The sequence below is a fragment of the Ahaetulla prasina genome, chromosome 6, assembly GCF_028640845.1.
Source record: "Ahaetulla prasina isolate Xishuangbanna chromosome 6, ASM2864084v1, whole genome shotgun sequence".
Lineage (NCBI taxonomy): Eukaryota > Metazoa > Chordata > Lepidosauria > Squamata > Colubridae > Ahaetulla > Ahaetulla prasina.
The window spans coordinates 32,005,821-32,021,282 of NC_080544.1; the positions used below are offsets into that span (position 1 = coordinate 32,005,821).

The following is a 15,462-nucleotide window of genomic DNA, read 5'->3' on the forward strand; positions in this document are numbered from 1 at the left end:
TGGGAGTCTGACAACCAATCAGAATACAAGCTCAAATTCAAAGCCCAACAGAGGGAATAAAACCCAGGCACTCTCAGCATCTCAGCCCTTTTTCTGCTCAGGAACTCAAACCAAGTGATCCTGTTAATCATTAAACCATCTTTCCAAATAGTCTCCATGTTTCCAGTGTCTTTTTCCCCACTTGGAACTGAACCCAGAAGGATATTTCTTCCAACACTACCACAATTGAGCCCAAAATTTATGTTGCTAAGTGGAAACGTTTCAAAGTGAATTTTGCCTCATTTTACGACGTTTGCCTCATTTTCTTGCCACAATTGCTAAGTGAATCACTGCAGTCCTTAAGTGAGTAACACGGTTGTTAAACGAATCTGGCTTCCCCCACTGACTTTGCTTGTCAGAAGGTCGCAAAAGGGGATCCCATGACCCCCAGGGACACTGCGACTGTCATAAATATGAGTCAGTTGTCAAGGATCTGAGTTTTGATCACGTGACCATGGGGATGCTACAGCGGTCATAGCAGAGGTGGGTTTCAGCAGGTTCTGACCAGTTCTGGAGAACCGGTAGTGAAAATTTTACTACCAGTTCTGGAGAACCGGTAGTAAACATTCTGACTGGCCCCGCCCCCATCTATTCTCTGCCTCCTGAGTCCCAACTGATCAGGAGGAAATGCGGATTTACAGTATCCTTCCCCTGCCACGCCCACCAAGCCACGCCCACCAAGCCACGCCCACAGAACCAGTAGTAAAAAAAAGAAACCCAACACTGAGTCATAAGTGTGAAAAATGGTGATAAGACACTCTTTTCAGTGCCACTATAACTAATGAAATATGGTTTCCAGGCCTGACATGAACAGTCACTGAATAAACTGTTGTAAGTGTGAGGACTAACTGTAATTATGTGTCTGGAAACCTCTTTCTCTGCTAGGTACATGGGTTAATTCCTTTCTTTGCATTTATGTTGAGCAGTAATTTGTTTCAGATGGAATTTCCCTTCCATAGAAGCACTGAAAAAAGGAAGGTGTTGCCTTGTTTGGTCATGTACACCAATAAAAAATAAAGATTTCTTTCTGGTAACGCAGTTCCTCGTTTTGCTTTCACTTTAGCTGAAGAGTTAGCCTGACAACATGTTCCAGTTGCTGCTTTTTTTAATCATCTGTCCCGTAAGTATTTATCCATACATAGAGCTTTCTACCTTAAAGGGTTCACCTAAGGGGTATTTTTTGGTAGCAGAAATTCAGTTGCTTATTTTGACCTGTCTGTCTGTGGAGGTTCTCAGACATCCGGGTCACAGTTGTGTCAAAGGTGCTTTTTCTCCTTCTTCTTCAAAAGGCAACCGGACTGTTGTTGTTGTTTTTTTCCTTGAGGGAGAAGAAGAAAACGTTTCGCTTTTCATCCAAGAAGCTTCATCAGTTCTGATCGCGGGATGGGCGGGCGGGCTGGAAGGATAGGTACTGAAGGTTCAGACTGGATGGTGGAGGGCTGGAACGATAGAACAGAATAACAGAGTTGGAAGGGATTTTGGAGGTCGTCTAGTCCAATTTCTCCTTAGTTCTATATTGATTCTCTCCTTGATTAGTTTCCACCCATAGCTCCAGATGCTTTGGAGAATAGCTTCACTGTTTCACTCCTGCTTCATTCCCTCTTGTCTGTGGCAGCCCCTGAGATATTGGAACGTTGCTATCATGTCTCCCCTAGTCCTTCTTTTCATTAAACTGGACATATCCAGTTCCTGCAACCGTTCTTCATATGTTTTAGCCTCCAGCCCACTAATCATCTTTGTTGCTCTTCTCTGCACTCTTTCTAGAGCCTCCACATATAGGATAGGATTTTACTGAATGGAGGGGGGGTGTTTACAATCCTTCCATTCCAGTCACAACTGTCAGTACCTATACTTCTGTTTTTTTCCCCGTCATCACAAGTGATGAAGCTTCTCAGATAAGAAGCGAAACATTTTCTTTTTCTTCCTCAAGGAACAAAAAAAACCCCAGCAAAACAAAAAACTAGTCCAGTTGCTTTTTATTATTATTATTATTTTTATTTTTAAATTTTTTTCAACAAACAAAAAAGAAAATACATTATTACACCCTTGTGCTATACATAAAAGGAAGATTTGGGTCTTCGGATATATCCTCATGATTGCCAAAATCCACGTTCTCGAGGTACAGGTACTGAAGTGTCCAATTTTCCAAGCGCATAGTCCACAAATGGTTTCCATGCTTTTTGAAGAAGAAAGCAAAAGCATCTTTGAGATTTTGACCTATTGTTATGCAGCTGAAATTATTCTATCTGTTACTTTTAACAAAAGTAGTAACTTTACACAAAAATCATGTTGTATTTTTTTAAGTAGAAAAGAAAGGTACTAAGAAGTATGTATGTATGTATGTATATATTTTGTCAAGCATGTATAAGATAACAGTTATAAGTATAAACATGATTATGAATACAGGAAATGGATACAAATAAATTGGGACAGTTCAGTTCAAGAAGAATAATTTATTTATCTATTATTTATTATTCAAGAAGAAGGGACATGGTGCTCAGGGGCTAAGATGCTGAGCTTGGTTGATCGAAAGGTCGGCAGTTCAGCAGTTTGAATCCCTAGTGCTGCCGCATAACGGGGTGAGCTCCCGTTACTTGTCCCAACTTCTGCCAACCTAGCAGTTTGAAAGCACGTAAAAAATGCAAGTAGAAAAAATAGGGACCACCTTTGGTGGGGAGGTAACAGTGTTCCGTGCGCCTTTGGTGTTTAGTCATGCCGGCCACATGACCATGGAGACGTCTTTGGACAGCGCTGGCTCTTCGGCTTTGAAACGGAGATGAGCACCGCCCCCTAGAGTCAGGAACGACTAGCACGTATGTGTGAGGGGAACCTTTACCTTTAACTTTATTCAGGAAGAATAAAAGAAGAATAAATTGGGACAGTTCAGTTCAAGAAGAGGTATTAAAGCATTTTCTCTTTGAATGGTAGAATGGTAGAAATAGACATTTGCAAACTGTCAGATACAGGCAACATATCAAAAAACGCCTTTATTTCCTCAATGGCCTACAAACTAAAATCATTTGACAAATTTCAATTGACTGGGAAGTTAAAACCTCAGACTATTTATTTATTTATTTTTTTATTTATTTAATTAATTAATTTATATACCGCCTTTCTCCCGAAGGACTCAGGGCAGTTTACAGCCATGGTAAAAAGTACAAATCAAAAAGTTAAAAAAGATTTAAGAACTAATTAAATTAAATGCTGAAAGAATTATAATAAAACTATATTAAAACCCCAATAATTTCAACTGCAATAATTTAAGGGGTCACTCTAAGTTCATTCTTATAAACAGGAACTTTTTAAATTATCCTGAATCTTGGGAAAATATCTTTCTGAGGCACAACAATACTTTAGGTTCCTGTTTCAGGTGCTGCACATCCTATCTGCATAGGATATTCAAAGCTATAAAATTTCGAAGGTCTTTTTAATTACTTACTATGCTAATTTCCTTTTTTGAAAAAAAAAAGTCTTTGCATAGGAAAGGTATTAAAAATGATCACTACCAGTTCTGATGATGTGCCGTTAAATTCAAGTTGACAAGAAAGTACCTCTGCATCTTTTTCGGTTGAGTGGTTCAGATTCTTCATCTTATTTTAGCTGTTTCTGGACAACCAATTCTAATTTCAAAAGTGAAACTTTTAACTGATCTTTCATGTGGAAAAAGTTGCTGCGGTTAAACAAAGTAGTATACCAGGGAAGCTCTTTTGGACGAACTAGCTTTTTTTTAATGAAAAAGGAGGTTTCTATTCGGAGGTGCGGTGTAGCATTCAGAAATGCATTTCTATCTACCCAACTCCTCCCTGCTTTGAAGTAACGTAGCCCTATCCTAACAAATTACCTGGCATTCTATGGGAGGGAAAACTCTTATAGCTGAACAGTTCTCAGCTTAACTTCCCCTTACATGAGAAAATAAAAGAGATTGTGTTTAATTGAATAAAAGAAAAGGGAATTTGTATTATCCCTGTTGACTGAGGAATGCATCTTTCAAGATGGTGGCCATGCTGCTGCTAGGAACAGGAAAAAAAATGAGTAAGCTTCCATCCAGGGGTGGGCTGCTGGGGGTTTTCAGGGGTTCGGGAGAACCTCTAGCTAAGATTCTGTGCAGTTCAGAGAACCCCCAAATCCCACCCTGCCCCGCCCCCTGCCCCTCCCTCCAAGGAGTCTCCATGTGACTCGTTTCGGATGCAGGTAAGTGCAGGGCGCATGCAGAGGCTTGGGGAGGGCAAGAAACGGTCCTACCGGAAGTTTCGGAAGCCAGAAATGGTCCCTTTTCTGGCCTTCAGAGGGCCTCCGGAGCCTGGGGAGGCTGTTTTTGCTTGAGAAAAGCCTCTGTAGTGTGGGGAGGGCAAAAATGCCCCGCCTTCCCACACCGTGGTGCAGGAGGCTGACTTGGCTATGCTCACCATGGCCACGCCCACCCAGCAACTGGGCAGAGAACCCCTTGCTAAATTTTTTGAAGCCCACCCCTGCTTCCATCACACTGCTATGGCCATTGTCTTCATACTTTTATCATATCCCCCAGATATCCCAGAGGGATGAATTTGTACAGAATATGTTGTGTACACTTAACCTACCTCCAATACTCCTGGAATTAAAATACAAAGACCAGAAAGGAGAATGCATGGGGAGAATAAAAGCATGTATTTCTAGACCATGCGGCAAGAAAAGTTTGGCATTTCTTTTCAAATAATTAAAACAGCCAGATCTTTTTTTTCCCCAGGCTGTTGCTACTGGGAAACTGTTCTGGTTGATATTGAATGTGCAACCATTTCCTTTATATTTGTACCCCTGGAGCAATCATGTATATGGAGGTAACTGGAGATTGTTTCCAAAGCTGTCACATCATCCAGGGAAAAGATGCAGTAGCTTTAATGATTCAGAAACAAATTCTTCATATGCATTCTGCATATTTGAAGCACTTTTTTTGTAAGGATATGCACAGCCTTACAACTTAAGGACTAAAACTGATCCTTGTTTATTATAAGGTTCATTATTGGTCTCCACAGTGGGCCATCTCAGAATATCCTAGAGACTGACTATCCTCATCGGTCAGCCTATCTGTTCCTTGGCCGCTGATCAGTAGTGGGTTCCATTTACCTTCGCTACCGGTTTGGAATCAGGAGTGTGTGCATGCGCGCTCTTGCTTCTCTTGTGCGTGGTGCTTCTACGCTTCTGTGCATGCACAGAATCTTCTGCGCATGCGCAGAGCATCCGTGATGATGTCTAGGCGGGTGGGTGGAGCTGCTTGCTGCCACCACTACCAGTTCGTCCGAACAGGGGCGAACCGGTAGAAACCCACCACTGGCGCTGATATAGGAGATGACAAGGTTGGATCCGAGGGAGGGGTCAAATGCGTCATGAGCCTCATACAAATAGATCTAAGTCCAGCCCAGCTTGAATTCGACCGACTCATATCCACTGCCAATTTGCTTTGACCATCAGTAGTTCAGACTTTTGTAGAGAGCATTAGCACACAATAAACCTATATCCATTTGAACCACCTAGTCTCCTGATTTCCTGAGTTTGACACTTTTTGGGTACAACGTGTATGGCAAATTGATGGCCAAACCATGAATTGGCACAGCCAAATGCTGAATCTCCCCCTCCCCCACTCCCCGGGTGCTATTATCACACAAAGCACAAGAAATTGCAAGCTGTCTATTCTGTACAGCAAAAAGAGGCGGGCTCTCAGAATTACATCAGAAGTTAAGTGTTCCTCCCAATCCACAAATCAGCATAGCTTTTATATACTTATATAAACTTTAACCTGGTAGTTCCCTTTAACCTGGAAAATGGTATTGAAGCATATTTCTGTTCTTGGGATAGTTGTTCTCTTATATCTGGATACTTGTGAAGGTACCCAGAGACATTTTGGAGTTGAGCTGCCTGGAAATTAAAATAAATAAATGAAATAGTGCCACCAGAACCATTGTAGCCATCATCCCATTCAGTGGTGGGATTCATTTTTTTTTACTACCGGTTCTCTGGGCATGGCTTGGTTGGCGTGGCTTGGTGGGCATGACAGGGGAAGGATACTGTAAAAACTCCACTCCCCACTCTAGGGGAAGGATACTGTAAAATCCCTATTTCCTCCCAATCAGCTGGACTCGGGAGGCAGAGAATAGATGGGGGTGGGGCCAGTCAGAGATAGTATTTACCAGTTCTTCGAACTACTCAAAATTTCTACTACCGGTTCTCCAGAACTGGTCAGAACCTGTTGAATACCACCTCTGATCCTATTTCTATCAGTGTTCTTATCATCTGCTCACATCACTCATTTTTTCTGTTTTTTATTAACTTAGTCTCTGCTAAGGAATTCCAAAAAAACTTTAGAGGTAAGTTGACACAGAGTACAATTAGCAACACAGCACTAATCACCTCTAATAATCTCTAAGGCTGAAAGCCACAATGCAATAATACTTTGTTTTCCTCTCCTTTACAGATTCTTGATTCAACTGCTGCCAAATCCTTACGCAATAGTGGTTCTGTTCCCACTAACCAGAACTGTCCTAGGGGGCAATATTTTAACAATGGTGTCTGTTGTGACTTCTGTAAACCTGGTAAGTATTATCATAGAGAAATAGAAGAAGAAAAAAGATTAATGTCACTATGGAAAGGTGAGATGAAATCTGGATTTTGTGATGGTTTTGCTATTAAGGTGTGCTTTTTTTAGGATGGCTCAGAGGGGCTTCTGAGAATGCATAAAATTAGTTGGAAGGCAGAGGTCACCAACAGCAGTAGGTTCTTCCTGCAAAGATGAGCAAGCCAGTCTCCACTTTTCTGATCCGTCGATGCATCATTGTCTAGTTTAGTGATTCTCAATATTGGCTTCATATTGTGGAAGTTGAAACCCAATGTTGTGACCCAGGCCCAGGTAGGTAGTAGGAAACTCAGTGTAAAAACAAACAAACTTTATTAGAGCAGCTGAGAATTAATTCATTCTCAGCGCAGTCCAACTAAATTAAAGCAAATTCCTCCCAACACAATTCCTCAGTCCTATCACCAACCTTGGTCCAATTAGGCAAACTGCCAAAAGCCTTTCTTGGCAAAAGTTCAGAAGACACCGATATGAAACAAATGCAACAAGACAAGGCTATCAACGTTGTTTTCCAGCAAAGAGCCCAAACGCCGTTGCTGGTCTTTAAAGCCTTATGGGAGGGGCCAATTATCTCTTGGCCCTACTCCCGCCTTGTCCTCTTTGCTTGAGCTGCTCTTGCCTTCTGGCAGTTCTTCTCATGCGTGCATTAGGAACAGGCTCCTCCTGTTCCTCTGCCTCACTACTGTCAGCCTCTGGAGGCTCTGGAGTCTGCACCTCACTCCCCGATGGCCCTGGCCACACCTCTGCCTCTGACATAGAGCCCTCATCTGGGCCTTCTCCAGCCTCCAGGACTGGCCCCTGTTCTTCCTCAGCCTCATCACTGTCCGACTCAGTTGCCAACTCCGCAGGCTGCTGGCGGACCACAACACCCAACACTTTCAAGTTGCCAAGTTTAAAGCACAGGTCCTAGTGATGGGTTGCGAAATAACATGATACATTCCACCTCTCTGTGATTGCAGAACTCTCTATTTTTCCAGGCTGGTTGTAGAATTCCGTGAGTTGAAGTCCACACATCTTCAAGCAGTCAAGGTTGAGAAACACCGTTATAGCTGGAGCAGAATCCTAATGAAACTATATCCCAATAGTATGCAGATCTCATCCACATCCTCTATTTATTACATTGGGCTACAAAAGTCTTCTTAACATATTTTTCACCAAGTGGAAGAACTAAAATAGAAAAAACACAGGGGTACCCCACGGTGGCTCAGTGGCTGACGCTGAGCTTGTCGATCAAAAGGTCGGCAATTCAGCAGTTTGAATCCCTAGTGCCGGGTAACAGGGTGAGCTCCCGTTACTTGTCCCAGCTTCTGCCAACCTAGCAGTTTGAAAGCACGTAAAAAATGCAAATAGAAAAATAGGGACCATCTTTTGTGGGAAGGTAACAGCGCTCTGTGCGCCTTTGGCATTTAGTCATGCCGGCAACATGGCCACAGAGACATCTTCCAACAGCATGGCTCTTTGGAAACGGAGATGAGCACCGCCCCCTAGAGTCGGGAATGACTAGCACATATGTGCAAGGGGAACCTTTACCTTTTCCTTTTACCCCACATGGCCTGCTCATATGGCTACCCTGTGTACGTCTGCCTTGATTTCTTTGTTTCAGATCTTGCCAGGTTCGGTCTCAACAGTTGAAATGCATTTCTGCTTAGCGGAATGGAAGTTAAAATTCCCTCCATGGCCCATAATTACAAGAAAACATTTATTTTCAGTCGACTAATGGAGTAATCATTCCTTTTGCTGTTGTTTTTCCTGCCAGCAGATAATATTTGGAGGCTCCACCCATCACTTTCCTCAAGTTGAGTCCTATTGCATTTGTAAGAGCCACACCCATTACCAACTTAGTCACTGAGGTTTGGTCTAGCGAGTATCAGTGTTCCAGGAAAAAAACCCAACTCCAAGTAAAAACTCCGAAGCGAGCATCTTTCAAGGTTCTATTTACTAGGATAAGTAAACTGGCACATCTGGGAAAACTCAAATCTGAGAGGTCCGGGTTTTCCCTCAGTAAATCAAAACCCCCAAAACCACCCCCTGACTCCACAGTTGATCACATGCTCCAATCGCCAACCATCCCATCTCGAGACAGCACTCCGACCACTCCTTCTCCAGATGCAGGATCGGCCTGACCTTGACTGACAGGAAGAATGCTATTATGTCTAAAGACAACTCCTCTACTAAATCCCCCCTCCTACTTTTCCACACATGAGAAAGTGGCAGCACGGAAGCTTCCAGCCTAGTGTGGCTTCCAAAGCTGACAGCGAGCACAACACAAAGTGTGTTGCAATATTTTTCTATTGCCTCAGAGACTGGAAGAAACTACATAGTAATGCAGAAATAAGGAAGCCGTACTTTTTGATTTTTCTGTAGTTTCAAGCAGCTCACAGAAAAAAAAATCTTTTAAAATAATAACATAGCCTGAGTTACTTTAAGGACAAAAACTTGGAAATTCAATTTTAGCCGTAGACAAGCTGAAGATCCCGGAGAGCAAGTGGTGGTGTCTAGATGGCCTGAAGGCCGAACAGTATTACAATGATGTGCTTTGCACAATGAAAAGTCTGCCGCGTGGTTTTGATTGTGTTAACAAGCAGACTGGCCTTCTTTATGAAAAGAGCTATTTGTTGCCGCTCTCTCTTCTCATTCTTTCTCTTTATAGCAGTGGAAGAAAAGCCTCCCCCACCACCATTATCCTGGTTTATTTAGTGACTATTAAGGTGTTTCCGCAGGGCATCAGAACATCTGACCATTCCAGAGAACTGCAGCAGCTCCATATCTTTCTTTCTCCTGAGCTTTGACTGATATACTACAGGGGAAATGTGTCTCAAAATATTCAAGATGGCTACTCAGGGCTTTGATGTCCCAACTGCCATCTTTATTGTTTACTCCCTCTCCCCCAATGCTCCTTTATGCTATGCATGCAGGCAAACTCTCATTCTGACTGAAGGCAGTGTGGCATTGCTTCAGAGATAACTCTGAATAACCCAATCTGACTACCTATGTTTGGTTTTTCTTGAAGTGGAAATTGAACCACTTTTGAGGAATTGCTCCTTAAGAAGCGATTCTTAAGAAGAAAACCAAAAGTTTTCCTCAAACAGTGAAACATTAACACACAATGTAAATATGTAGTGCTGTGAATGGAATGAAAAGATGGAGAGGGAAGCATGGTAGTGGCAGCATTTTTCTCTCTCTCTTCTGTTCTTCTGATAGGTCTATGACAATTTGGTGCAGCCAACTTGCCATGGCCAACTTGCCATGGGGCAACTTGCTGCGAGACAAGAATTATGCTAATATCAAAGAAATGGTGGAATGACAAAAATTAAAATTATTTATTTATTTATTTTAAATAAATAAATTCAATTGTTAAATTGTCCTATAGTGAGTTGGCCATGGTGAGTTGGCCGTGATGAGTTGGCTGCGTTGAGTTGGCCATGGCAAGTTAGCCACAGCAAGTTGCCCACAGTGAGTTGGCTGCAGCAAATTGTCACATTCCATCTCCTGACAAGGAAATGGGAGTAGTACGTAAGTGAGAAGATTGCCATACCCACTTTTCATTCTAGTGGATAAAGTGTCATTCCCATAATCCTTTTAAAAGAAAATATATAGGTAAATCTTCTTTTGCAAACTTAGTTTAAGTCATGTGGTCAAATAAGATTCTAACAAGTAAGCTGTTTAAGCCCCATGTATGTAATAAGCCTTCTTCCAACAGTGTACTCCATTGGATGATTGTGCATAGATCCAAGTGAGTCAGGAAATCCAAAATGGTCAAGAAGGGGACGTTCTTGGACTTGTACTCTCACTTGAGACTTATAAAACTCCATTTCTCTCCAGATGTTATTTCTTTCAAATGCACATTCTTAAAATAATAAATGGGAAGCAAGCACTAAACAATGTATTATTTTGAGGCAGAGGTGGTATTCAGCGAACTGGGTGAACCGGGAGCAATGACTGCAGGTGGGCCTGCCCACCCACTCACCCTGGCATAATGCTGCCTATTTAGTCATGTTTTTGAGGCTGGGCACATGCGTGGAATATTGTGGTCCATCAGCAGCCTACGGAGCTGGCAACAGAGTCGGACAGCGATGAGGCTAAGGTGAGGCCAGGGCTATCGGGAAGTGAGGTGTGGACTCCAGAGCCTCCAGAGCCTAGTATAGTGAGGCAGAGGAACAGGAGGAGCGTGTTCCTAATGCACACATGAGAAGAGCTGCCAGAAGGCAAGAGCAGCTCAAGCAGAGAGGACAACAAGAGATGATTGGCCCCTCCCATAAGGTTTAAAACAAGACCAGCACCGGTGTTTCAGCTTTGCCGGGGAAACAACTTTGTAGCTGCGTCTTCTGCTTCGTCCTCTGCTTCGTTTACGTCTTTGTTTTTGTGGCTTCTGGACATTTGCCAGGAAGGGCCTTTGGCAGTTTGCCTAATTGGACTAAGGTTTGTTAGATAACTGAGGAATTTGTGTTGGGAGGCATTTGTTCTACTTTGAGTTGAATGACGCTGGGAATGAAGTAATTCCCAGCTGTTCGAATAAAGTTGTTTCTCCACAGACTAAGTTTATTACTACCTACTTGGGTCTGGGTCACAACATGGAAGGCATGCACACAAGCAAAGCACATGTGCAGAAGGCTGGGTGCATCTGCTGGTTTGATGTATCATTTTCATTTCCCAGAATGCCTCGGGATCTCAGATTAAACCCTAGTAGAGGCATGTTTTGAAAAGGAAAAACATGGATATTTTTTCTAAGCAGAGCAGACCAGAAAATGAATGAATGAATGAATGAATGTTAACAGCCAACACTGCAAGATGAAGGCCATTGAAAGGCTCATTAATCAAAGTCTACCATCCTAATCCATTGCAAATTGGTAGACAGATTTTTTTCAACTTCTGACAGCCTTTTGAGGTAGTCCAGATAGGGAACCAATACGTTGAGTACTAGTACTACCTTTGAATAGTATGAATGAATAGAATTTTTATTGGCCAAGTGTGATTGGACACACAAGGAATTTGTCTTGGTGCAGATGCTCTCAGTGTACATAAAAGAAAAGATACCTTCATCAAGGTACAACATTTACAACACAATTGATGGTCAATATATCAATATAAATCATAAGGATTGCCAGCAACAAGTTATAGACATACAGTCATAAGTGGAAAGAGATTGGTGATGGGAACTATGAAACGATTAATAGTAGTATTAATGGATAGTTGTAGATAGATAAATAGATAATAGATTAGAAGATAGATGATAGGGAGTGGATGGATGAATGATAGATTGATAGATATGGACAGATAAGTAGTTAGAATAGAATAGAATAGAATAGAATTTATTGGCCAAGTGTGATTGGACACACAAGGAATTTGTCTTGGTGCATATGCTCTCAGTGTACATAAAAGAAAAGATACGTTCATCAAGGTACAACATTTACAACACAATTGATGATCAATATATCAATATAAATCATAAGGATTGTAAGATTACAGTAAAAGAATCTTGCAAATCTTGTCGATGACTATTTCAGCTTCAACCACAACAATACACAAGCACACAATAGATTCAAACTTAAAGTGAACCGCTCCAAACTCGATTGCAGAAAATATGGCTTCAGTTACAGAGTTGTTAATGCCTGGAATGCACTATCTGACTCTTTGGTCTCATCCCAAAACCCCCAAAAATACTGTTGACCTCACCCCATTCTTAAGAGGTCTGTAAAGGGCGTGCATAAGAGCACCACTGTCCCTCTCCTAATGTTCCATTTAATTGTATTCATTTTTTGTATTCAATTCATGCTTATACTTATATAGATTATTTAATATATATTCAACAAAATCAATCAATCAATCAATCAATCAATCAATCAATCAATCAATCTGAAAGCATATTCTCTCACCTTGCTTTTACTTTGCAGAGAGCTAGGGGAAGTCCCTTCTGAGATGTTTTCTACATTTCCACTCCTTCCATGGGCGGAGATATATCTAATTTAAGCATTGAGCTGTTCCTCTCTTTTGAAAATATACCCACAAGCCATTGTAATTTCTCAATCTAGGGGTAAGAAAGGATGACTGTGCCAAAGTCACCTAGATAGTTTCTGTGCCTAAGGGAAATTTAGGTCTTTCCACACCTAGCTCTTCACCATAACTGTTACACCATGGTGATTCAAACTGACTACTGCCCCAACTCCTTGGGTCATAAGACACAGAAGGCAGGGAAAACATAGGCAGGACTTGCAAGACTCTGTAACCATAAGTATCTTGATAAAGAATAATCTACCCAAAGTCATTATATCAGTGAAATAAGTGGCACAGAATATTGTTGTTGTTGTTGTTGTCGTCAGATGCTACCTTAATAGCTCTTAGGTCCTTGGTTAGGACTTGAACTGTTAAGTTTTTACCAGTCCTAGATTGTGAATCAAACTGAAGGTGAAATCAGCTGCAATTTGATAACTTGAATCAAAAGACAAGAAAAGTAATCTCACACATTGATTATCTACAATGCCATGATCGATTTACCAAAATGTTACGTTGGAAGCTTTGCCAGAATTTTGTGTTCAAACGCAACAAAAATTATTGGGAATGCCAAATTGACAAAGTTCTTGAAAAGGTCAAGATTTTGTGGGACTTTTGAATCCAAACAGACAGACATCTGGGCCACAACACACCTGAGATCACTATTGGTGGAGGGAGTCTTGTTCATTAATATTGCAATACCAGGTGATGCACAAATTGAAGAGAAACAACTAAAAAAAAATGAAATCTTTTTTTTACAGGTTCTGTTGTCAAGACATTAGATTGCACAAGCAATCCTAAAACCAACTGCAAACCTTGCACAGAGGGTAAAGATTACATGGATAAAGACAATTATAAAACTACTTGTCTACGATGTAATTACTGTGATGCAGTACACGGTATGTATGACCAACTATATTTTATTTCAACATCAATGTGTTTCACACAGGAGAAAAGGATATTTTAGTTCATTTGATTACAGAAAGCCCTCACATGCTGCAGACATCTGTGAACACCAACAAGGTTCCTGTGCAGGAAAAATAGATTGTTCTGAATACAACTTAAAAACATGTAAGCATGTTTGCGTCCTGAAGTATGCTAGCTGGAAAGAAATATACAGTCTCAAGCAGTGATGGGATTCAAGTAATTTAACAACCGTTCTCTGCCCTAATGATTTCTTCCAACAACCAGTTTGCCAAACTGCTCAGAAAGTTAACAACCGGTTCTTCCGAAGTGGTGCGAACTGGCTGAATCCCACCACTGGTCTCGAGTCACTGAGGTCTGGTGCAGACTTAAACATTTAAAACAAAACAAAACCTGACAATCTTAGAATTGGAGGGCAATTTGAAAGCCATTTTGTTCAAGCCCTGGTTTGATGCAGGAAGTTCAGAGTCAGAGGATCTTCATGAGATATTTTTCCAACCACAGGCCTGTTTTCAAGTAGAGACTGGCTTTATGGGTGACGTACTTCTGATTTAAAAGTTTCTCTGAAACATCTATTACTGAAATGTGCATTTTACATGGCCAGTGGCAGTGCAAAGAATAACCTTTTGTCTTCCGTTTGAAATCCTCTTATGTATTTGAAGAGCAGCGTTATTTTTCTCGAGTGGGTGCCTAGTCTTCAAAGCTTGGCAGGCATTTAAAAATGAATTTTTTTAAAAAAAACATTTGTATAACAAAATGTTTCCATTTATTTTAGGGATGGAACCTGAAAAAAAGTGTACCATCACGCAGAATGTAAAATGTAGGTGTATGATTGGTTTCTTTTGCAATTCGACTAAGCCTTGCCGCCACTGTGAGAAATGTGATCTGTAAGTACACCTACTATGAGTGATAAAACTGGATACTCATATATTTCAGTGCAGATGTGACCATTTATCTCTTTTCTCCAGAAATTCAACCTATCTGAAGGTTCACATTTTATATTGCTTTATGGCGAACAAGAAGTTCAGGAAAGATTTCTCTCAGCAATCAAGCTGGTAGATCACGGGTGTCAAACTCGCCGCGCCATGTTGCTGTCACATGACATATTGTGACATTTTTTTCCCTTCATGGAGCTGGGTTGGGCGTTGCTTGCACGTCATGCATCTGGCCTGTGAGCCGCCAGTTTGACACCCCTGTGATAGATAGACACATCATATCCACGTAACACCCACACATCTTCCATAAGTGTGTATCTCCCCTAGGGTTTAATTTCTAATCCACTTCTTTTCCCCTTTCTGAGTCAATGGAAATTTGACTATTCTCTATCAGGCTTTGATATTGGGAAGCATCTGTCCAATCCGGTGAGGATAGTAAGGAACTTTTTCAATCAGGAAGAGATAGGCAGAAATACCAGAGGAAATATATAAGCAACTCTAGCCTCCAGAGATGGAAATCTTCTTCACCCTTTGCATTTCTCAGGCTGAAGGAGAGAGGGCTAAAAAAGCTAAAAATAATATTTGGGAGGGAGGGGCAGAAGATTCTTTGGTAGCACCAGCAGCAGACAAGGAAATGGAAATGGGGAGGAGGACTTCTAGTCAATCCTTCAGCTATCTACAATCATTAGAAGGGAGAAAGAAATTATTGACATCATGGTACCAGGAGATGCCAGAGTTGAAGAAAAAGAACTTGAAAAAATCATGAAATATTGCAACCTGGCCATCAAAACGAAACAATGATGGATGAAACATGTAACAGTGATACCCATTGTCATCTGGGCACTTGGTACCATGTCCAAGAATTTTATAAGATACATCAACAAATTTCAGCTTCCTGCAATAACACCAGCGGAACTGCAAAAAACTGCGCTACTTGGAACATCATACATCTTAAGAAGGTATTTGGTTGATACC

At 41.3% G+C, this 15,462-nt stretch overlaps 1 protein-coding gene across 3 annotated transcripts in view; it reads left to right on the top strand.

Annotated features, from left to right (window-relative positions):
* The first annotated feature begins 1,102 nt into the window (after window positions 1–1,102).
* Window positions 1,103–15,462, top strand: part of FAS (Fas cell surface death receptor) — a 32,777-nt gene continuing 18,417 nt past the window's right edge. For 2 of the 3 annotated variants that reach the window (XM_058188143.1, XM_058188145.1), the window contains exons 1-5: window positions 1,123–1,159; window positions 6,345–6,377; window positions 6,485–6,602; window positions 13,390–13,527; window positions 14,328–14,439. In XM_058188143.1, the coding sequence (XP_058044126.1) occupies window positions 1,124–1,159; window positions 6,345–6,377; window positions 6,485–6,602; window positions 13,390–13,527; window positions 14,328–14,439 (437 nt within the window). In that variant the 5' untranslated portion in view covers window position 1,123. Of the gene's footprint in view, window positions 1,160–6,344; window positions 6,378–6,484; window positions 6,603–13,389; window positions 13,528–14,327; window positions 14,440–15,462 lie in introns of all 3 variants that reach the window. The other variant, XM_058188144.1, reaches the window with a different exon arrangement.